The sequence below is a fragment of the Vulpes lagopus genome, chromosome 3 (assembly GCF_018345385.1).
Source record: "Vulpes lagopus strain Blue_001 chromosome 3, ASM1834538v1, whole genome shotgun sequence".
NCBI classification, from domain to species: domain Eukaryota; kingdom Metazoa; phylum Chordata; class Mammalia; order Carnivora; family Canidae; genus Vulpes; species Vulpes lagopus.
This window is the reverse complement of record NC_054826.1, coordinates 79,822,796-79,845,240: the sequence shown is the minus strand read 5'-3', so window position 1 is coordinate 79,845,240 and position 22,445 is coordinate 79,822,796. Positions and strand designations below refer to the sequence as shown.

General features: G+C 45.4%; 1 protein-coding gene across 2 annotated transcripts in view; it reads left to right on the top strand.

The window, feature by feature from the left end:
* The first annotated feature begins 557 nt into the window (after positions 1-557).
* PGBD5 (piggyBac transposable element derived 5) overlaps positions 558-22,445 on the top strand; it is a 102,033-nt gene continuing 80,145 nt past the window's right edge. For both annotated transcript variants that reach the window (XM_041750388.1, XM_041750387.1), the window contains exon 1: positions 558-911. In XM_041750388.1, the coding sequence (XP_041606322.1) occupies positions 584-911 (328 nt within the window). In that variant the 5' untranslated portion in view covers positions 558-583. The remainder of the gene's footprint in view (positions 912-22,445) is intronic.

Genomic DNA, 22,445 nt, shown 5'->3' with positions numbered 1-22,445 from the left:
GCCGTCCCGGGCACACATCCCCGCAGGCGGGGGAGCCGCCGGCCGCCCTCCCCCTCGCCCCGCCCCGCCCCGCGCCGGCCCCGCCCCCGCCCCGCGCCGGCCCCGCCCCGCGCAGGCCCCGCCCCCGCCCCGCCCCGCGCTGGCTCCCCATTGGCCGGCGGGCCGGAGGTGCGAGGAGGCGGGGCCCGCCTCTGGCGGCTCGCGCCCGGGAAGGTCGGCCGGGGAGCGCCGGGTGCCGCGGGAGGGCGCGCGGGGACGCGGCGGGCGCCGAGGAGACGCAGCGGCGGCGGCGGCGGCAGCGGCGGCGGCGGCGGCGCCTGGGCCCGGCCGCAGCCCGTGCCTCCCGCCCGGCGCCCTGCGTCCCGCCGCGGCCCGCAGCCTGCGGCGCGCCAGCTCCGAGGGCGCTTCCCCGGGCGCCGGGCCCGAGGCGGCCAAGACGGCGGGCCGGCCGGGCGCGGGGCGGCGGGCGCTGTGCTGCGGGCTGCGCTGGTGGGGGGCGGCGGGCCGCGGCGCGGGCCCGGGCCCCGGCGCGTGCGGCTGGGAGGCGCTGTGGGGGGCGGGCGCGCGGGCGGCGGCCGGGGCCATGGCCGAGGGCGGCGGGGGCGCGCGCAGGAGGGCGCCGGCGCTGCTCGAGGCGGCCCGCGCGCGCTACGAGAGCCTGCACATCTCGGACGACGTGTTCGGCGAGTCGGGCCCGGACAGCGGCGGGAACCCCTTCTACAGCACGTCGGCCGCCTCGCGCTCCTCCTCGGCCGCCTCGTCGGACGACGAGCACGAGCGCCCCGGGCCGCCGCCCGCCGCCGCCGCCGCCGCCGCCGCCGCCGCCCCGGAGCCGGAGGAGGACGAGGCCGGCGCGGGCTGGACGGCCACGCTGCGGGACCGGCCGCCCCCGCGCTTCGAGGACACGGGCGGTGAGGCGCGGCGGGCGGGCGGGGCGGGGCGGGGGGGGCGCCCGGGGCGGCTGCTCCGCGGCAGCTGCGCGTCGGGACTCCTGGGGGCCGAGGCGGCATCAGGCTGCCTGCGTAGGGCCCCGAGGTCCGGCGGGCGCACAGCACGAGGCCGGGGCCGGGGCCGGGGCCGGGGCCGGGCCAGCACCCGCCGCTGGCAAGCACCTGGAGGGGCGCCTGCCCTCGCTTGGGCGAGCGTCCGAGCCCGCCACACCTGTGGGTCGCGCTTGAGGGCTGCGTCTGGGTCGGGGGGACTGGAAGCCCGACGCCGCGTGTGTGCGCGAGCGTGGTCACTGGGTGCGGGTGGCCCCAGAGCAGCCTTACCCAGGTGCCAGGGGCGGGGCAGGTGCCAGTTGGAGGGAGGCGCGGTGAGAGCCTCGGCAGGGGCCACCCGGGACGTCCTCACTGGCTTGTGTTTTCTCCAGTTATTCTGAAAAACTTTGTCCGTGCCTTTCAGGATCACTTGCTAAGAGCAGAGAAGAGTGAAAGGACGAGTCTAGCAGCGTTAAGGTGTCTGTTTGCGCTTGGGCCAGAACACGCCCCCATTTGTGTTCTGCCGACCACCGTCGTCTTGGTCAAGCCCCTGATACCTGGAGGTCGCAGGAGTGCTGGCAGCTGGGGCTGCTTGAGGTCCTCTTTTACTGCCTCCTTTCTTGGTTTTAAAACATCTCCCCCTGCAGAAGCTCTGAGGCCTCTGCCCTCTGGGACAGGTAGAGGCCAACCAGCTGTTCCCACCCGCCCCCGGATGCGTTCGCGCCCTGCTCAGCAGCCTTCTGTGGCAGACCCTTGTTCCTGCACACCATTTTTGTGTGGAAGGGTGTGCAACCGGTGTTGTTGAGGACCAGGGAGTGGCCAGACCCGGCATGATGCGGCTTTTCCTGGGGCTCTGCCTGAGGATTGTTCAACCAGTCAGGAATACAGCGCATAGGAGGACAGACCCAAGGGACCCCTGGCCAGTGCCTGGGCTTGGATCTGGACATCATTGCTGCAGCCTGCTGCTAGGCTGGTTGGGTTGGCTGGACTCTCAGCAGGGAGTGGTCTGCAAACCTCCAGCAGGCAGGCTGCAGTGTGGACGCACTGAGCTTTGCAGGGTCCCAGTTCACTGTGCAGTGTTTTGGAATGGGTAAATTTAGCAAAATGTTCTCGTTTAGGCTTTGGTTAAGAGTTTGGGCGTGTCCAAAGTCCTGTCACTCTGCATAATCCTTTGAAACCCCCTACATTTTCCAGAATGTCCTAAGGGCTTGCAGCCCCAGACGCCTGTTTTCCATTAAATTAGCTCTTTAAGAATTGTACGTACCCAGAGCTCTGGTTTGGCAGACTTGATGCTGTGAGTGCTGTGATCCAGTTTTTTGATCTTGGAAACTTGAGACACATGTCCTCTTGTTTCCCTAACATCTCCAGGGGAAAACAGGGGAATTGTGTTAGGTTAGGCCTGGTTATGAAGAAGATCCGTGAGTGTGTGGGTGTGGAAAGGATGAACACACCTAAATAAATTTTAAAGCAATATTATATTTCTTAGTAACCTATACTGTAGAGAAATTCTGCATCAGAGCAATTTAATCTAGCCACTGCAGCACTTAAATGGTCATGAAGTGCAGGATCATGTGTCATTTAGTATTAGGTTCAAATTCTGCTCTGTTTGGATGTTCACTGAACTCACACCTAGACCTGAGAATCCCAGGCAAGCGCTTTAACCAAAGACATTTAGTGGTTATTTGATGGTATTTATACCCAGTTTTGTTTTCCGGTTTTGTGTGGAAGCTTGCTTTTAAAATCCAGCCCTAATGAAGAATTTCCTTTCCTCCTTGAAACAGTCTTTCCCTGAGGGAAATTTGGAGTGGTGGTGGTGGAGGGGTGAGGTTGATGGTTTATTAAGCATGAGTTCAGATTGCCTGAAACAATGGGATATGATTTATGGGAGCTGAAAATAGGCACTGGGCAGAGAAAACCCTTGTGCCTAGTGGCGAGGGGGGGTGGGGGTGGGGGTGGGTGGGATGGACATGTTTATTAGAGGCTGAGAGCAAAGAGGTTCAGGCTCTGAGGTTTATCAAAGTATAGAATCTAACCCTACTTTCAAGGAATGCAGTTTGGGCCTTTCTTCCATCTTTGATCTTGGTTTGTTAACAGATCTCACTGGGCTGGTAGGGTAGGATAGGGAGGCAAGCCAGGAGGGTGGTGTTTTGATCTGTAATCAGCCCTCATAAGAAAATTTGTGGCATAAATGGCTGTTGCTGCTAGAATCAGGTGAGGAAAGCAAAGGGTTGTAGACTTAGGGAACAGGCTTGCTTACCTTCTGCTGTAAAATCGTGTTTATGTATGTAAATAGGGACGTGTGAACGTGTATGTGTGCAACTGTGTCTTACATGTAAATACATATTGCTGGTTTGGGCCAGTTAGGGTTTTTTCGGTTTTTGTTTTTAATTAGAAAGAGATTACAACTGCTGTCTGGGAACCCTCTGGTGGCCTAGAGTCCCTGTGCATGAGAGAGGCGTGGGCACCCCGGCACCACTGAACTTTGATTCACATTTGCAGTGCACCCAGTAGGGAGACACTTGGTGCCCAGCTGAGGGGAGGGGGAAGGGAGGCAGAGGCATTTCTGGGGTTAAAGTGGAGACTCCGCTAGCTGCTCTTCAGAGCGTTCTAGGCTTCCCAGACTCTTCTGTTTTTTTCCATGTATTTAGCTTCCTGGATCAGGTGCTCCAGAAGTGCAGCCAGCAATTATGGGTGGAAAGGTCCCCTCCCTCCTCCCCAGGCTCTGATTGTGCCTGGAGATATGTGTCCCCTTGAGATGATTTAAATACAAAGACCAGGTTTTGGGAACTGGCTGCAGGCTCTTAACCCCTGTGTGAATGGAGGGTCAGCCTGGGAGTTGGAAATGCTTACTGGGAGCGCAAGGCCCTGAGAACCCTCTGCAAATCAGACTTGCAGTTATCTCTCTAAAATATCCCCCTCAAGCTGTCAGCCTGGCCTGCCCACTGTGCAAATAACCGACACAGCATGTGAGCTCTCTCTTTGGAGACAGCATGAAATTCAGGCCCGGCTGCCTTTTGGGCTTCTGCCCTTTTGGTTTCTTATTCTGAGCAGTCTTGTGATTCCTTCTCTCTGAGGAGGCGAAGGAACAGACAGATTCACAGATGCTCTGGGGCTCCTGTGTGTGCGGCTTTGTGGGTCCTTTGTCGTGGCTGGCTGGGATCTGAGCTGTTTGCTCTTTATATTAGAGGTTGGACTTCATAGGAGCGTTTTTGCCATGTACCATGTCAGCAGCCTTCTGTAATGATTCAGTAGGGAGGTATGACCTTGAGAAGCTGGTGAGGACCACAGGGCTTTGAAAATTAACATTGTTAAATGTTTTATCCTAGGGTTTGTTGTTGGCTCGTTTGGCTTAAAATCTTTTTTTCTAACAAGTAAGAGGAGAAAAATCTCTCTCTTGAACCAGAATTAAACAGAGCCTTTCATAATGGATTTATGAGCTCAGGTACCCGGGCCCCTGTCAGTGGTGTCCAGGAGCAGCTGCTCCCACGTTCAGGTCTGTACCACATTCTGTGGCTCCGGGAGGAACTCTGAGTCTGGGTGAGCTACAAGGTACATCTTATGAGTGCTCCATAATAACCAAACATGTGCCACCACCAGGGAGAATTCAGAGAAGGAGCTGCCTGGAGAGAGGTTCTCTTCTGTAGTGGGGATGACACTGATCATTACCGGCAGTCCCCGTGATGCTTTTTCATCATCACCCTGAACCTTCCCAAGTACTCAGAGAACAAGCATCACCTCTGCTTCACAGAGAAACACAGATGGGGTGTTGTAGGCAGGGTCTGGGGCGATGAGATTACCTGGTGGAATGCTAGCCTTCTAACTAGGTAGACTTGGGCATTCAGGGATGGTTGTAGCTTTTTATTTTTTTCTTTGCAGCTTCTAAAGCCTTGTTCAGTCAGAAGTATTTACTTTGATATTTTTACACAGAATTGCTTTTAACCTTTTTGGGGCGGGGGCGATATGCAGTTCTGTGAGGTTTAATGCCTGTATGGATTTGTGTAACCAATCTCCACAGCCAGATAGGGGACAGAAAATCTGAAATTTATCTATTTAATCCCTGCTATGCCTCAGCCATTGTGATGAGAGTTTAGAGTGTTTCTGCAGGTAGCAGGGCATTGAATACATTGGAGTCTGGGGGTTTTGTGAAGTCAGGTACTCAGTTTTAAAGTCCAAAACTCACCTTTACTTTTAAGAACTATGATTATGTATTTATTAACCATATATGTACATCTTAAGGGGGGGGAATGATAAAATTTTAAGAAATCCCATTATTTTTCATTACCTTAGATGATCATAGTTAAACATATTGAGTGTATCCTTCATCTATCTTAAGTTACATCTTGTTGGGCAATCTGCTTTTTACTTCTAATTAATATATCGTAAATGTTCTCCCTTTAAATTTTAGAATGTCAGTTTTAATGAGTCTGTAATATTACACAGTCCCCTCTGGGTGGGCATTGAATTCATTGACCCCTTCCCCTCTTATTTATTATGTGATGATAAATATTCTTGAGGCTTAAGTTTGTGTGCACATCCTTATTAGCACATTCCTTAGCATAAAATGATCAAAACAGAATTGAATTAATGACATGAAAGGTTTTTGATATCTGGTGAAACAGCCTCCCCGAGATGCACCTACCACACTCCTGCCTGCAGTATACCAGAAAGGCTGTTAGAAGACCTTGTGTAGAGAGGACAGTACACCAGAGCGTGTTCCTGCTGGTAGGGTGCTCTTAGAGAACCAGTGCATTGAATAAGGCTTGTTGAGGTGTAACACACATACAGTGCATGAGTCGGAGTCCACAGCACAGTGTGTGTAACTATTACCTAAGTGAAGTCCAGAATGTTCCCAGCACCCCAGAGATTTCCCTGCTCCTTCCCAGTCAGTAGCCCCCTGCCTCCAGGGGTAATCATTATTCCAGCTTCTATTCTATCACCATCGATTAATTTTGCCTGTTACTTTGGTCTGGTTATTCATTTCTTATTATTGTACATTGCAGTCTTTAATTTCACATTGCATGTAGTATTGCATCATATAAATATGATAGTTTGTTTTCCGTTATCCTATTAATGGTCTTTTACATTGTATCCAGTTTGAAGCTTCTGTGGGTATAGCTGCTTCAGACATTCTTGTGTTTCTGATGGACATATAGGTCATTTCCCTTGGGCACATAAACCTTAGGAGTAGGTATGTTGGGTCACAGGTTAGATGCATATCTCAATCTCAGAACTATTGACCTTATGGGCTGGATAATTCTTTGTTGAGAAGGCCTGTCTTGTGCATTGCCAGATGTTTAGCAGCATCCCTGGCCCCTACCCACTGAAGGGCCAGTGGCACCCTTTCCACTAGTTATGACAGCCAAACATTTCTCCAGACATTGTCATATGTCTCCTGGGAAGCAAAATCACCTGTAGTTGAGAATCACTGCTTTATTTTATTTATGTATGTATGTATTTATCTATTTAATTAATTAAAGATTTTATTTCTTTATTTTAGAGAGAGAGCGAGCACACACACAGGGAGAGGGGGAAGCAGATTCCCTGCTAAGCAGAGAGACCAACATGGGCTGGAGATCATGACCTGAGCTGAAGGCAGATGCCCAACCAACAGGCTGAGCCACCCAGGCACCCCCATTTGTTTAAAGATTTTATTTATTTGAGAGAGAGTAAAAACATGAGACAGGGAGACAGAGAACATGAACAGGGGGAGGACAGAAGGAGAGAGTCTCTCCACTGAGCAGGGAGCCCAATGCGGGGCTCGATCCCAGGATCCAAGATCGTGACCTGAGCTGAAGGCAAAGGCTTAACTGGCTGAGCCACCCAGGTGCCTTAAGAACCACTGCTTTTTTTTTTTTTTTTTTTTAAAGATTTTATTTATTTATTCATGAGAGAGACAGAGAGAGGCAGAGACAAGGCAGAGGGAGAAGCAGGCTCCATGCAGGGAGCCCAATGTGGGACTCAATCCGGGACTTCGAGACCATGCCCTGAGCTGAAGACAGATGCTCAACCGCTGAGCCACCCAGGCACCCCAAGAACCACTGCTTTGGTACATCCTGCCAAACAGTTTGCCAGTTTATACACCCACTGGCACATACGAGATGTGCCATCTATTAATTCAGCAAGCATTTTGAACCCTACTGGGATAAAATATAAATAAGACCTGTCTTGGGATGCCTGGGTAAGCTAAAACATTGCCCACATGTGCTGAGACCTCAGATGTCTTGGTCACGTTAGAACATGGTAAGTCCTCAATGTTTGTTGAATAAAGAAATGAACAAAAGAATGAATGGACATAGAACTAGATTGTTTGGAAATCAGCACCAATGAAGAAATGCCTACAAGGAGCTAAGCATTGTCTACATCCCAAGTAGTGGAAGAGAGGTTGGGGCAGCTCTTGAGGGAATGGATTCCTTACTAGGAAGGTTCTGAAGTAGGCCTGGGATGTATTTTACAGGGTTTTATGTCTTGCATAGGAAACTGAATTTGGCTGCTGAGGAACTCAGCAACACTTGGGCTTCTGCCGCCTGCCCACTTCCTAAGAGCTAGAAACCCCCATGACAGGAGTCTGTTAGAAATTTGCAGAGTCTGCAGGGGAGGGGCACCTGCAGGGGGTGGCTCAGTGGCTGAGTGTCTGCCTTTGGCTCAGGTTGTGATCCTGGGGTTCTGGGATCGAGTTCCGCATCGTGCTCCCTGCGGGAACCCTACTTCTCCCTCTGCCTATGTCTCTGCCTCTTTCTCTGTGTCTCTTATGAATAAATAAATAAAATCTTAAAAAAAAAAGGAAATTTGCAGGGGAACCAGGTTCTTGTATCCCCTCATCTGTTTAACAAGTGCTTGTTCATCACGCTCTATGTGCCAGATAGTGTTCTAAGCACTTTTCTTTTTCTTTCTTTCTTTTTTTTTTTTTTTTTTTTTTTGATTTTATCTATTTGTGAGGGAAAGACCCTGTACCAGCAGGGAGAAGAGCAGGGGGAGAGGGACAAGCTGACTCCCCACTGAACACGGAGCCTGACTTAGGGCCCTATCCCAGAACCCCGAGATCATGATCTGAGCTGAAGTCAGATGCTTAACTGACTGATGAGCCAACCAGATGCCTCTAAGCACTTTGTAATGTATGTGATCCTCAAAACAATCTCATGAGGCATTATCATCCCTGTTTTTAACATAAGGAAACTGAGTCACAGGTTAAGTGACCTAGGTTGAACTAATTCCCTTGATTAAGGGTCAAGGAAGCATCATATTGAGAGCGTAAGTGTGGAACACAGTATATGCTGGTCATATCAATTAATTAATGATAGTCCCTTGCAAGGGGCTCTTGAAGACCAGTGTCATTCTCCAAATCTCTCTCACCTGTTGCCTCTCTTCTCAGGCAGTGGCTGCACCTCAGTTCCCAGCATCCCTTGCAGTGAGACAGACCACTGCCTGGATTCAGGGCAGTGGAAAGTGAGCCAAAGTGTGGACCCGACTCTCAGGCCTGGCCACATGGAAGCTCTTCTGAGCCAGACGTCAGAGATGTTGGGGGCCAGTAGATGAAAGGACCTTGTATCTAAACCACCCTTTGGAGAAAAGCCACTCACACATCAGTCATATTTGTCATGGACTAATTTATGTCGGCAAGAAATGAACTTCTTTATTGTTGATTCATCATACATTTGATGAGGGGTTGTTAGAACAGCCCGCTTAAGTAGCACAGACCCTAAAGAAAAGAGGATTGATGGAAAAGCAGGTCAGATCAGTAGGGCCACATGCCGACTCATTGTGTGAGGATTCACAAGGGAGAAATGATGGAAAACAACCCAGGGAATAAAAATGAATTCTTTGTCTTCTCTCTGGGAGATTCCCACAGTAACTTTGGAAGTAGACAGGTAAGATCCTACAGGTAAGCAATGTGCATAGGCTGCTCTAGATGGAGTTGTTTAATTGGACATCGATGGTTTGAAGCTGTAGATGTTTTGAAAGGGTAGTAGGTTTATGGCTGGAGAGGACCCGGGGGCAGGAGGCCTGGGCTGTGCCATGTGCTCACCCTGTGATTTTGGGCAAGGGGCTCAGTGGAATCTGCCTTCCCTGCAGGAGCTCCTTCCCAGGGTTGTGAGAATCAATAAGATGTGTGGGGAAGCACAGAGCTGGTGTGTCCTTGCAGGTAGCTTTATCTTTATTCCTTTAAACTCCTTTTGTCCCATGTGGCCAAAAGGCCCACAATGGATATTGTGCTACTTAGATTTTCAAAACTTTTTAGCAATCAGGAATCTTGGAGAGGAGAAACCCAGGCTACATAGAAGAACCAGTGGAAAACAAGCGCTGTCTTTGAAGTTGTTAGTCGTAGAGCCCCCGAGCCCAAACCCTCCCCTCTGCTGGCAGCCCCTCAGTTCCTGAGGTGCCCTGTAAGGCATCACCAGGCACATTCTGAGAATCTACCTCACACTCTCTGTCAAGGCCCTCCAGCTGGGTGAGAAGGGGACAGACCCCAGAGCAGGTGACAGGGGCCTCTGAGAAGTGCCCCAATCTTTCCGTGATGGTGAAGAGACTGGTAGGTTGATGCAATTCTGATGTTTCAAAGCTGCCAAAAAGCGCCCATGGCAAAAGCAATTAGAAAGTTATTTTGGATGGAACTGGAGTGGGAGGACACCTGTTTTCTTGTTTAGGAAACTTTTAGAGAAGATCAGGGATCGGGATAAAGGATGATTTTCTGAGAAGAGAAAATGTAAATAAGTGGAATTGTCTAAGGAGCGTGTTGAGAGTCTTTTTTATAGATGTTCCTCCTGCTTTTGGGGAAGGTGGAGAATCCATAACATCTCAAATTTCAGTTTTTCTGAGAATCCACAGCTGAATTTGGCAGGTGGGGGAGGGGGTATATACTGCGTAAAGATTCTGAGCTGCTGTGAGTGAGCAGAGCTCCACTCCACAGCTCACGTAGGAAAGTTGATACCTCCCTCCTTATTTACCTCTAATGAAACTTGCTTTTCTTAGGTCCTAGCATTAGAGGCAAATAAATACGTTCCCTTTGGTTTGCTCTTTGAGTAGTATTTCAGCAGGATTTCCATTATGTTTTTGTTTTCTTCCGCTGGCTGGGAAACTGAACCACAATTTATGGCATCTTAGGGGACGTGCATGCAGAATTCCAGTGGGATCCTGGCACAAAACCTAATTGGGAAATTGGAGACCATCGCAGTGAGAAGCTTCTCCTTAAGATTGAAAGAGGTGCATGTTATGCAAATATTAGCAAGTGTAAGTTCATAGTATCTGTAAAAAATTTATAGACTCCTTATCTTCAAGAAGGCTGGCAGATAAGTAATAGATCCTGGAAAAGATGCAGGTAAATTCAGGGAGATGGCTGATTACTTCAGGGAAGCTGGAATGGCTAAAGAGTATGGCCCAAACTTCTGAAGATGTTGTATGAGATACTTCGGTGGGAAGGAATGAAGATCTGCAGCTGTCTGATTCTGCTTCTCTGGAAGGCATGGTGATGTGGTACCCAGAGCTCTGGAGACAGACAGATACCCGGGTGCCCATCTCAGCCCTGTCTCTCAAGCGACACCTCCCACAGGGCAGCTGCAGGTCCCAGGTGACTTCACACAGAGTCAGACACAGTAGGCACTCAGCAAAGTATCCCTTCCCCCATCTTGGTGAGTTCCTAAGGGCGATAGCAACGTCCTCAACATCCCTACTGCCAAAGGACCAACCAGAGTCATGTGGCCAGTGGGGTATGCCAGCATTCCTTCACCCCCCATCAGCTTATTGGCAGCAAGGTTGGAAATGTTTTAAATTGCCCGGGAAATTAAAGCAAATGGCTCCAGAAAGAAGTTTCTGAATGCAGACGTCATGTTTTGGGTACATTTCATTCATTTGGCAGATACTGACAGTACTTCCGACGTGCCAGGTGCTACATTAGAAACTCTTGACTTGGGATCCCTGGGTGGCGCAGCGGTTTGGCGCCTGCCTTTGGCCCAGGGCGCGATCCTGGAGACCCGGGATCGAATCCCACGTCGGGCTCCCGGTGCATGGAGCCTGCTTCTCTCTCTGCCTGTGTCTCTGCCTCTCTCTCTCTCTCTGTGACTATCATAAATAAATAAAAAATTAAAAAAAAAAAAAAAAAAAAAAAAAAAAAAATGCCAGGCTTTCCTTTAAAAAAAAAAAAAAAAAAAAAAAGAAACTCTTGACTTGAGAAGTAACAAGGAGAGATTCTAGCCCTCAGCCAGCATAGAGCCTAGTGATGAGCACAGGTGGTCCTCAGATCATCGTGATGCCAAGTAATAGGTGCTATCATAAGAATGATGTCCTAGGAGCTAACAGAGCACCCGAGGTGGGGGGGGGGGGCGGGGAGGGTGCCAGCACCAACACTTTGCTAGAGCCTTGGTAAACGTGATGGGTGCAGATGGCTCCAGGGAAAACCAAAGGACTGCTCAAATTCCTGCTCCTTATTAACAGCTCCAAGTGCCCCTGTGAGAGACTGAATCAGAGCTCAGCAAGCCAGGAGTTTGGCTTGACTTGGGGTGGCATCGCTGTGCCTGAGTTTTGACCTGCAGCTCATGCTCTGATTCACATTTTCAGTAAGGACTACGACAAAATAAATTTTAAAAATCTTTAAAAAATGGGGTGCTTGGGTGACTCAGTGCCTTCGGCTTGGGTCGTGATCCCAGAATCCTGGGGTCAAGTCCTGCGTCTGCTTCTCCCTCTGCCTATCTCTGCCTCTCTGTCTCTCATGAATAAATACAAAAAAAAAATCTTAAAAAGGAGTACGATGAATTGTAATGTCTACAACAGAGTATCTTCCCTTGTACTCTGGTACTGGGAAAGTACATGAAGGCTATGGGGTTGAAAACAAGAGTACTTTTTTTCTCGGTAGTGCTAATTGCATGTAGTGTTTTACAATTAGAGATGTGAATGCATCCAATCTCATTTGCATCTTATTGCATTGATATCCTACATGATTTTACCTTCTTCTCTGTTAAAAATCTCCTCACCTCTGCTTCTGGCCCTGTTGACAACTTGGTGCTCTCATCCAGGAACCCATTTGTACCTACCCATGCACGTGTGGAGGTTTTGTCATTGTTTTATCTGCCTCTTGATCAAGCAGCACTTCTTGTTTAATAATACTTCATGAATAACTTCCTTCTGTTCTTATCTTAATTTTTGTAAGAAATGGCTGCTAAACTTTTATCAAATGCCTTCATTTTTATCAGATGCGTTTATTGCTATGGTCTTAGAGTTTTTCACAGTTAATTTAGGGATGAGGTAAATTTTATTGATTTTTCTGGTCTTGAGCTTCCTTTAATTTCCTGGAATAAATCCAAGTTGGTCTCAGGATGTATCCCTTTGATAGATGGATGACTTCTGTTATTTGCTAACATTAGTTCAGTTTCTGTAACTAATCTGTCATAAGCCAGATTCGTTAATAGTTTCTCCTCTCATCCCTCCCAGGTTTGGGTATTAAAATCATGCTCAGCTTCATAAAGTGAATTGGCTTATTATTTTTTAATTGCCTATTGCCATTTAACAGTAGAATGATGGGTTATTCAGCTGCAAAACTGCCTGGTCTTGGTACTTTTTTTTTTTTTTTTTTTTAATTTTCCACTTCTTGAATCATTTGGATGATTTTGTTTTCTGAGGAAATAATCATTTCTCCTAGGTTATCAAATTTGTTACCATAAAATGCCTTGCAGTTTAATGATTCTTCTATTTGGTTTTATATTATACATTTGCTTTTATATCTCTGTTCAAATTCCTTATCTGTTTTGCATCTCTCTCTCTCTGTCTCTTCCTCTTTTCCCCCACTCCCTGAACCCCCCCCCCCACTCCCTGTCTTCCCTCTTATCCTTAATAGGGCATTTGAGGTCTTTTATTGTTTTATTAGTCTCTTCAAAGAACCAACTTTGAGTTTATTTGCCCCTCTTATGTTTTTTATTAGTTTAAAATTTTATCTTTATTATAATTACGTCTCTCTTTTTTGATTTATTGAGCTGTCCTTTTCTGATGGGTTTAAATGAATACAGCGTTTCTTTTCTTTTTTTTAATTTTTTATTTTTATTTATTTATTTTTTTTCAGCGTTTCTTTTCTTAAAAACAATGTTTAAAATTGAAAGCGTTTGACACTAAAATCTCCTTAGAGTGTATCCTCCTTTCCATTACTTTCAGGATTTTCTTTAGTCTTTTTTTTTTTTTAATTTCTTCTTTAATTGAAGAGTATATTTAATTTCTATGTAGTTACCATTTTTTGTTACCTAATTATTTAATTCAGATTTCACTGGATTGTGATCAAAGAACTGTGCTTTAAATCTTTAATTTGGAAGGCTTGTAAAGGTTTTCTTCGTTGCCATATATGCAGTTAATCTTTATAAATGTGGCATTTTATAGGTGTAAGAAAAAATGTATGTTTTTTTTGATGGAAGAAAGGGTGTCTATTTTCTGTGTCTTTTTTTAAAGATTTATTTATTTATTTATTCATTCATTCATTCATTCACGAGAGACACAGAGGGAGAGTCAGAGACATAGGCAGAGGGAGAAGAAGCAGGCTGTCTGCATGGAGCCTGATGCGGGACTCAATCCTAGAACCCAAGGATCATGACCTGAGCCAAAGGCAGATGCTCAACCACTGAACCACCCAGGCACCTCTGTTTTTTTCTCTCTAGTAGGTACTCCCATTTGAAGAGCTAAAATTTTACCATGTTCTTGCATTTTTAGAGTTGTTAGGTATCATATTGTTAGATGTATACATACTTAGACCTTTAATATTGTCTTTCCAAACTGTACCTTTAATCATGTCATCTTAGTACCTATAACCTGATATCCAGCTTATCTATTAATTTTGCCATTCCTGCTTCCTCTTCATGCCTCGTATCTCCACACCTGGTAAATTTTTTTCAACCCTTTTTTGCCATTTTAAGTATATTTCTTGAACAGCATGAGCATGTATTTTTACCATCACCTGATGGCACTTTTAATTTATTTGGAGAAGTCAGTCTGTATATGTTTAAAGTAATAAAAAACAGGCATGATTTATTCCTTCCATCTTTCTTTATTTTGCTTTTTTCTTTTCCCCATTTTTGATGTTTTAATCAAGTTCATGCTTTTTCTACTTGATAAATGCAGAAGTTCTTTTCTTTGCATCTTTGTGATAACAGCTTAAATGAAATATAATTCACAGGCTATACCAGTCACTCATTTAATGTGTACAATTTAATGGCTTTAAGTATCATTATCTATACTATTCTAACCCATTAGCACATTTTTGTTATGTCTAAAAGAAACTTAGCCATCACCACCAGCCCTAGGCAACCACTAATCTACTTTCAGTCTCCCTAGATTTATCTATTCTGGAAATTCCCTATAAATTAAATTATGCAACACGTGGTCTTTTGTGACTGGCTTCTTTCAATTAGCAGAATGTGTTCAAGGCTCATCTGTGTTGTTGTATGTATCACAATTCCATTCCTTTTTAAGGCTGAATAATATTCCATTGATTGGATAGATCATGTTTGTTTTTTTAATTTGTTCATCAGTTGATGAACATTTGGGTTGTTGTCTTTATGCTGTTATGAATAAACTAGTTTTTGTGTGGGCATAGTTTTCATTTTTCTTGGGTATATATGCAGGAGTGATATTGGTGGGTCATATGATAACTGTGTTCAACATTTTGAGGTATTACTAACCTGTTTCTAGTATGGTTGCACCATTTTTACAAGCCCACCAACAGTGTACGGTGGTTTCAATTTCTCCACATCCCTGCCAACACTTGTTGTTTTAGGGATTTTTGATAGTGGCCATCCATGTGGGTAGGAGATGGTATCTCATTGTGGTTTTGATTTGTATTTCCCTAATGATTAGTGATGTTGAGCATATTTTCATGTGCTTATTGGCTATATATATTATATATATGCATATAATATATATGTATTATATATTTGCATATTAAGAAATGTGTATTCAGGTCATTTGTCCATTTCTTAATTGAGTTGTCTGTTTGAGTTGTAAGAATTCTTTATACAATCTGGATATGTATTTCTTTTTTTTTTTTTTTTAATTTATTTATTAACGAGAGAGACAGAGAGAGGCAGAGGAGGCAAAGACACAGGCAGAGGGAGAAATAGGCTCCATGCAGGGAGCCCGATGTGGGACTTGATCCCAGGTCTCCAGGATCAGGCCCTGGCCTGAAGGCAGCCACTAAACCGCTGAGCCATGGGAGCTGCCCTGGATATGTATTTCTTATAAGGTATATGATTTGCAAACATTTTTTTCCCGTTTAGTGGCTCGTCTTGACTTTATTGATGGTGTCCTTGAAAGCACAAAACTTTGACATTTTGATGGAGATCCATATATATATATATATATATATTTTTTGGTTGCTTGTGCTTTGGGGTCATAGCTGAGGAGGCAGTGACAAGTTCAAGACTACTAACATTTACCTCTGTTTTCTTCTAAGAACTTACCATTTTAATCTTATGTCTTTGATGTATTTTGAATTATTTTTTCTATATGGTGTGAGGTAGGGTTCCAATTTCATTTGTATGTGAATATTGAGTTATTTCAGCACCACTTGTTGAAAATACTATTCTTTCCCCATGTAATTGTTTGATACCCTTGTTGAATATCAATTAATTGTAATTTATTTCTATTTTAATAGTATTTTGTCTCATTCTTTTTCCCTCTCTCATAATTGAATGCATATTCCTCCACCATCATTTGAAAACAACATACTGTTCTCCCAGCTGTTTTCCCCAGAACAAAATCTTTTGTATCAAGAATCCTTATTTCACTTTTAAAGATTTATTACTGTGCTTTTGTTTTATACACGCACAAAGCACCAAATGTAGATTTTTTCCAAATTGCTAAATGTTTGCCTAAGACTGAAGCCAGTTGTAGGGTGAACTTCTAGAATAAAGATACAGCCTGAAGTTTTTGTTCTTTTAAAAAAAAGCATTTATTATTAAACATTTTAGGTGTCAGAATTCAAAAGGTTGACAATATATAGTACAGGAATAATTTCTCATACTGCTATAGGCAATATTGTACTTATAGTCACTCTACTGCACATTTATGAAATGAGAGGTTTACTTTCAGTTGGGGTTATGGAGGAGCAAGGTATTTTTGGCTCTTGTGCCAATGTAGGAAGTTATGTCAGTGTTGTCTCCACCTTCTTCCTTAATAGTAGCTCTGGAAGGTCAAAACTTCCTCCATCTCCTAGACTTGAGGATTTGACTGGTACATGAGATGGTGCAATTTTGTTGATGTAATCCCATGTCTATTGCTCACAGATGTTCTCTAAATATTTGCAGGAGTAAACTTCAGATGTTGCCCTCACTTTTTCATTTCTGATATTTCTGACTGCAGTTACTACTACCTATAGTCACTTGAGGAAAAACTAGGAACGTGGCATTGGAACAATGTGTTTTTCTTTCAAGATAACAAAATCATTTCTTAATATATGTATGTGTCTCAGATTTTGGTATACGAACATGGATTTTGGTGTCTGCCCTGAGGAGGTGATACGTATCGTCTTTGTATCATCATAGGGAACACTTATACTCTCATGACACATCAGCTTGGTTACCTAGAATTCTCTGGGCCCACCAGAAAGCCAGAAACACCGATGAATTCCTTATTACTCCAGCAGGCTGTCAGCCCTCAAAGGCCTTCTGGATGTGTTTGCACATCCACATGTCTGCTGTACAAGATACAGAAAGAGCATGTTAGTTCTCTTTAGGATTCACAGTGTGGGCGACTCTTGACAATTTTTCATCTGAGGACGGAAAGTGGTAATCTACAGTAATTGTTTCAACATGCATTTTGAGGGTAGCATTAGTTTCCATTGACTTAAAACTTCAAGGAATTGTCTTTCTAAAGGGCATTTTTGTAAGGCCTGTTATATTTTAAAACTTGATTAATGAAAATGAATTTTTTCTGTAATGCTTTCTTCCTACTCTATATATTAGTTTTCAGGACTAGATTGAAAGTGATTTATTGTGGATGGTGTTAGACATGATTGTGGACTTTTTTTCTGTTCCTGAAGTTTAAAGGGGACAGAGTTGACTTTCTAACTTTAATTTATCGTCACTAGATGAAGAATTCCCAAATAGGACTTTTTCTTGAAATACTCCTAGCCTGAATTAATTAAATGACTATAACATTAAATTCCTCAGGGCTGTTTGCTTTAGTATGACTTAGGCTAATACATGATATAATTCTACAAAGATTATAATTACGATATTATCAAACCTCTGTTACTCTGTCTTGTATCGTTACTTAAATTTTCTGTCAGTTCTAACTTCTGACATTTTAATTATAACATGTCTTGATGTAGTTCTCTTTTTGGACCTCTCTAAGCTTCCTGAATCTGGATGTCTATTTCTTTTCTGAGCTTAGGGAATTGTTTAGCTATTATTTTTTTTCAAATCAGTTTCCTGCCCCCTTTCCTCTCTCTTTTCCCTCGGGGACCCCTATTATGTGAACATTATTATTCCATGTGATGTTGCCCCATCAGTCTCTCAACCTATCTGCACTTTTTAAGATTATTTTTTATTTTTGCTGCTCTGTGGGTGAGTTCCACCGCCTGTCTTCCAGGTCACTGGAAGGTGATCCTTCTTTCTGCTTCATCTAGTCTGCTGTTGAACATTCTTGTGTATTTTTCAGTTGACTTACTGTTTTCGTTAGTTCGTGACTTCTATTTGGTACTTTCTTGTATTTTCTATCTCCTTATTGAAGTTCTCACTGTGTTCATTCATTCTTTTTAAAGTTTTATTTATTTTAGAGAGGAAGAGAGAGAGCAGGGACGTGAATGTGGGGAGGGGAAGAAGGAGAGGGAAAGGAGCAGACTCCTGCTGATGTGGAGCCCAACATGGGCTCAATCTCATGACCCCAAGATCACGACCTGAGCTGAAACTAAGAGCTGGATGCTTAACCAACTGAACCGCCTGGGTGCCCCAGTATTACTGCTTTTTGTCCATACAGTCTTGTGGGACTGCGATTGTAAACCCTGCTAGGCAGTCTGGAGGTTTACCAAGCATGAGCTTCTCCCTGAGGAGTAAGGGGTTTGCACCCCAAAGCAGGCATCCCAGCCCTTGGGACCTACAAACAGGCTCTGGGCGGCAGTTGCAAACATCAGGACTCCGGATGAATGTATCCGCTCCTTCTTGGGAGGTACTGGTGAGCTACATAGCAAGGCCTAGGGAGAGTGCAAAGATGGTATCTCCTGGCCTCTATTCCCTTCGAGCACTTTCATAGCCTCCAGACATGTAGTAGACCTGACATTGGCCTCTCAGGTTGAAGCTCTAGGACAAGGAAAAGGCTTTTTTTCATAGGAAATCTGGGGATGTGTTTAAGTCAGCTGTCTCTGCAGTGCCCTGGGGTTGGTGGCCTGCCAAGAACCATCTCTCTGATTGTTTCAGTCTGGGAGGGAGTCAGGAATATAAGCCCCTGCCTGCCACTGGAGCCAAATGATCAAGGAGAGTCCCCTGTTTGGTCTGTGCTCACTCCCTGGCTTTAGTGAAGCAGTTGGACGGTGCAGGAGTAGACATGCCCCCTAGTTTTGGCAGGGCAGAGGGAGATTGCAAGAACTGTGTAAACCTCTAGTTTAGTACGGCCACGGGAGATTTCAGGGGCTGAGTGCACCCCCCACTTTGGCAGGGCTGAGGGAGATGCAGGGACTACACACACCTACGTAAACTAGCAGCACTAGCAGGGCAGAAGGAGAATGTAGGAATGGTGCTCACCAGTGCCTCCTTCCAGGAGAGAGTCCCAATAGGCCCCTGCGCCTCTGGCAGACTGTAAGGTGAGCAAACATCTTTTTCACAGGGTACCTGGGTGGCTCAGTCAGTTGATTTCTGCTTACGTCGTGATCTCAGGGTCATGAGACTGAGCCCTGGATCAGGCTCCACACTCAGCATGGAGTCTGCTTGTCCCTCTCCCTCTGCTTCTCCCCCACTTGCACACGCTTGCATGTGCTCTCGTGCTCGCTCTCTCTCAAATAATAAATATTTTTTAAAAATATCTTTTGCACAAATAATCTAGGCACTTTTCAAACTGCTGCTTTTGTTCCAGTCCCAAGGTTGAGTGAGTCTGGGCACAAGCTATTCAAGAGTGTAGTCTCTGTCCTCTACAGCGCTTTGGGTCTTCTAGACTTAAGCCCTATTGTTTTTCAAAGCCAGACATTTTAGGGGCTCATCTCTCTGGTACAGGTCAGCCATCATTTCTGGAGCATCAGAAATGACATTGAGGTTGGCATTAGCCGTTCAGCCTTGGTCATTGGCCATCAGTTTTCTGTCAATGGGGTCTTGGTTTTGGTTTGTATTTTGATAGAGCCTTTTCTTTTTTTTTTTTTTAAGTTTGTTTGTTTGTTTGATTGATACACAGAGAGAGGGAGAGAGAGGCAGAGACACAGGCAGAGGGAAAAACAGGCTCCATGCAGGGAGCCTGACACAGGACTCGATCCCGGGACTCCAGGATCACGCCCTGGGCCAAAGGCAGGCACTAAACAGCTGAGCCACCCAGGGATCCCTGGCAGAGCCTTTTCTTAATTTTCTCTGCTGTGATGTGATGTGCCTAGTAGTAGACACTGTGAATTTTCTTTTTTTCTTGGCAGCAGAATGAGATCTTGCCTGGGGAACCTGGTACCCAGAGCTCTCTCACTATCCAGGGCTGCTCCAACAGTATTGCGGTGTTGTCCTTAGCCTGAGGCTCAGGGGGAGGAAATCTTCTCTCAGCTGTTTCTCTACCTCTAGAGCCTGGGAGTCTAGACAGCACACAGGTAAGCACTCACCTACTTGCTGCATCCACAGGTGGCTTCAGGCCTTCTGGTCCTGGGGCTCCAGGGCTGCTCCCTCCAGCTCCAGGCAGAAAAAGCCGGCTGTCCTTCCTGCCTAGAGCCACAGGCTGTGCACCCAGGCACCTGTGGTCCTCAGGGCTGGAGAGGCAGAGTCCAGGCAGGAGTGGACAGAAAGGCAATGCTAGGGTCATCATCTTCTTTCAAAGAGAAATGCGAAAGACTTGATCTCAAGGAAAGGAATAAAGGTTTATTGGGCAGCACATTGCTGAAATTACTTGATTTTGCACTTAAATAAGTATTGTTGTCCCCACTCTACCAGTGAAGGAGCCTGGGAGATTAAGTGATTGCCTCAGGAAGTCATAGTGGTGGAACCAAGAGGTGAACCCGCTATGCTGTGTTTCTGCTCCCCATATCCCTTTCTGAGGGGAGAGGCCAGGAGGCGCCTGGCCTGCAGGAAGTGTTTAAAGTTAGCTCTTGCTGCTTTGTGGCACTCTGCTGTCCTCACAGTTACATACCTGTGGGTGCTATGGGGAAAATGCTAGAGTGAGAGGTTTCTTTCCTGTGGATTTATGTTCAGAGCTTCCATTATTCAAATTTTTTAACCAGGACTTGGTCTGGTAGTTGCTTGGATGAATACAAGAGGCCATTGAGGGCAGAAGTCACCCTGAAGAACCTTATTCTCAGCAGATGCAAAGACCATGTAAGCAGATGCTTGGGGGAGCCCTGGTGGCCCAGTGGTTTAGTGCTGCCTTCAGCCCAGGGCGTGATCCTGGAGACCCGGGATCAAGTCCCACATCCGGCTCCCTGCATGGAGCTTGCTTCTCCCTCTTCCTGTGTCTCTCCCTCTCTCTCTCTCTCTCTCTCTCTCTCTCTCTCTTTCTCTCTGCTTCTCTCATGAATAAATAAATAAAATCTTTAAAAAAAAAAAAAAAGCAGATGTTTGAAGCTGCCATTGGCAGGGGGTTGCATGTGTTCTGCTTAGGCCGAATATTACATAATTTGGGCATATTAAAATGTTGCTATTGCTATCACAAAAGGCTTTGGTTTTGGTCTTTTAGGATAGCTTGACCTATTTTCTTCACTTTCTACCTGGAGATTAAAAGACCAGATCCTCAGAGCCAAGAGGAGGTGAGCCTGGTTTTCTGGTGCAGGCTCAGCCAGGTTCTGAGACCTTTGCCCAGCCCGTGTCAGCATCCGCCAAGTAGCTTAGCTGGTGCCAGACCTAAGGGCACCTGAACAGTTTCTTATGTAATGTTGGGTTAAGTTTGAAAGTATAAAGAACAATAGACTTTTGAGTCAAAATTCCTGAATCTCCTTTGAATCCAGCCAAATCCTTGAATTCTCCTACTTCCCAGTCTCTACCGATTTCCTTGGCAAAGTAACCTGAGCCTTGGTTTTCTAATCTGTAAAATGAGGGAATAGTAGCTACCTCACTGTATTTTTGGAAGGGATCACACATTTGTAAAGCATGTGTAATGTCAAGCCTGTAGCATTTCCTACATGAACATTAGTCCCTCTCTTTCACTTCAGTCTGCTGCTTGAACCCTTCTGGGCATTTCTTGGGGTAAAGAGGAGAGATGCTGGGTCATGTAAACAGTTTGTATGGGGCTTGCTTGGTCAGTGAGCGCCCCAGGCTCCCTGCCTTTGAGGTGATGGCTCATGCATGTACATGGACATCAGCGTCACTTAGGATCTGTTTTTACAGGGGATCCTGGGTAGCTTGATGGTTTAGTGTCTGCCTTTGGCCCGGGGCGTGGTCCTGGGATCTGGGGATCGAATCCTGCGTTGGGCTCCTGGCATGGAGCCTGCTTCTCCCTCTGCCTGTGTCTCTGCTTCTCTCTCTCTCTCTCATGAATAAATAAATAAAATCTTAAAAAAAGATCTGTTTTTACAGACTTACAAATTTTAGAGATTTACTCCACTCTCTTTCTTGTAATCTTTTCAAGAGCATTCCACTTAGAGAAACATGTAAGAGTTATAGTATGAGAAAACAAAAAAAAAAAATTTCCATAGCAAATGAACTCCTGTGCAATCATATGTTATACTGTTGGCCTTTAGTATTTTTACTCATCTATACTGTTTTACTATAAAAGTTTTACTATAGTTGCCTTCATGGTCTTCCTTTCATAGTCTTGAGTCATCATCAAGTTCACATACTTAGAAAGCACTAAAGAATTCTAAATCTTTAGAATGGTTGACTGCTAAACTCCACTAACTAATCATTATTTCTTACTATAGTGAAAGCCTTTCCTTGCTCATCCTTGTGTGTGCTAGTTCAGTTGTTCTCTTTCTCTCTTCTCTCCCTTTCTGTGGTAAAATGAGATTTCTCTTTACTAAGAACTGGTCTATAGTATAGAAATTTCCTTATGTGCCTTGCTCAGTGTAGGCTATTTTAATGTTACTTGAATAAATGCATTCAATAACTAATTATAAATATTCAGAATAAATCTAATAGAATTATGATTTCCTCAAGTCTATCACCTATGATAGATCATTATCTATAAATGTGTTCATCCTTCCTTGTGAGGTTTTGGTTATGGAATTTGATTAGAAATGTTTGGCATTAATCATTTCTTTTTTCAAGGAAAGACTCGGGAAGTCTGAGAGATCAGAGGTTTTAGCTGGACCCAAAGGCAGATGGCCCTACCTCCATTAGCTATTGCTTCTGGCAGGGGCTTTAGGGGCTGGAGTCCTGCTGTCTTACGGTGTGA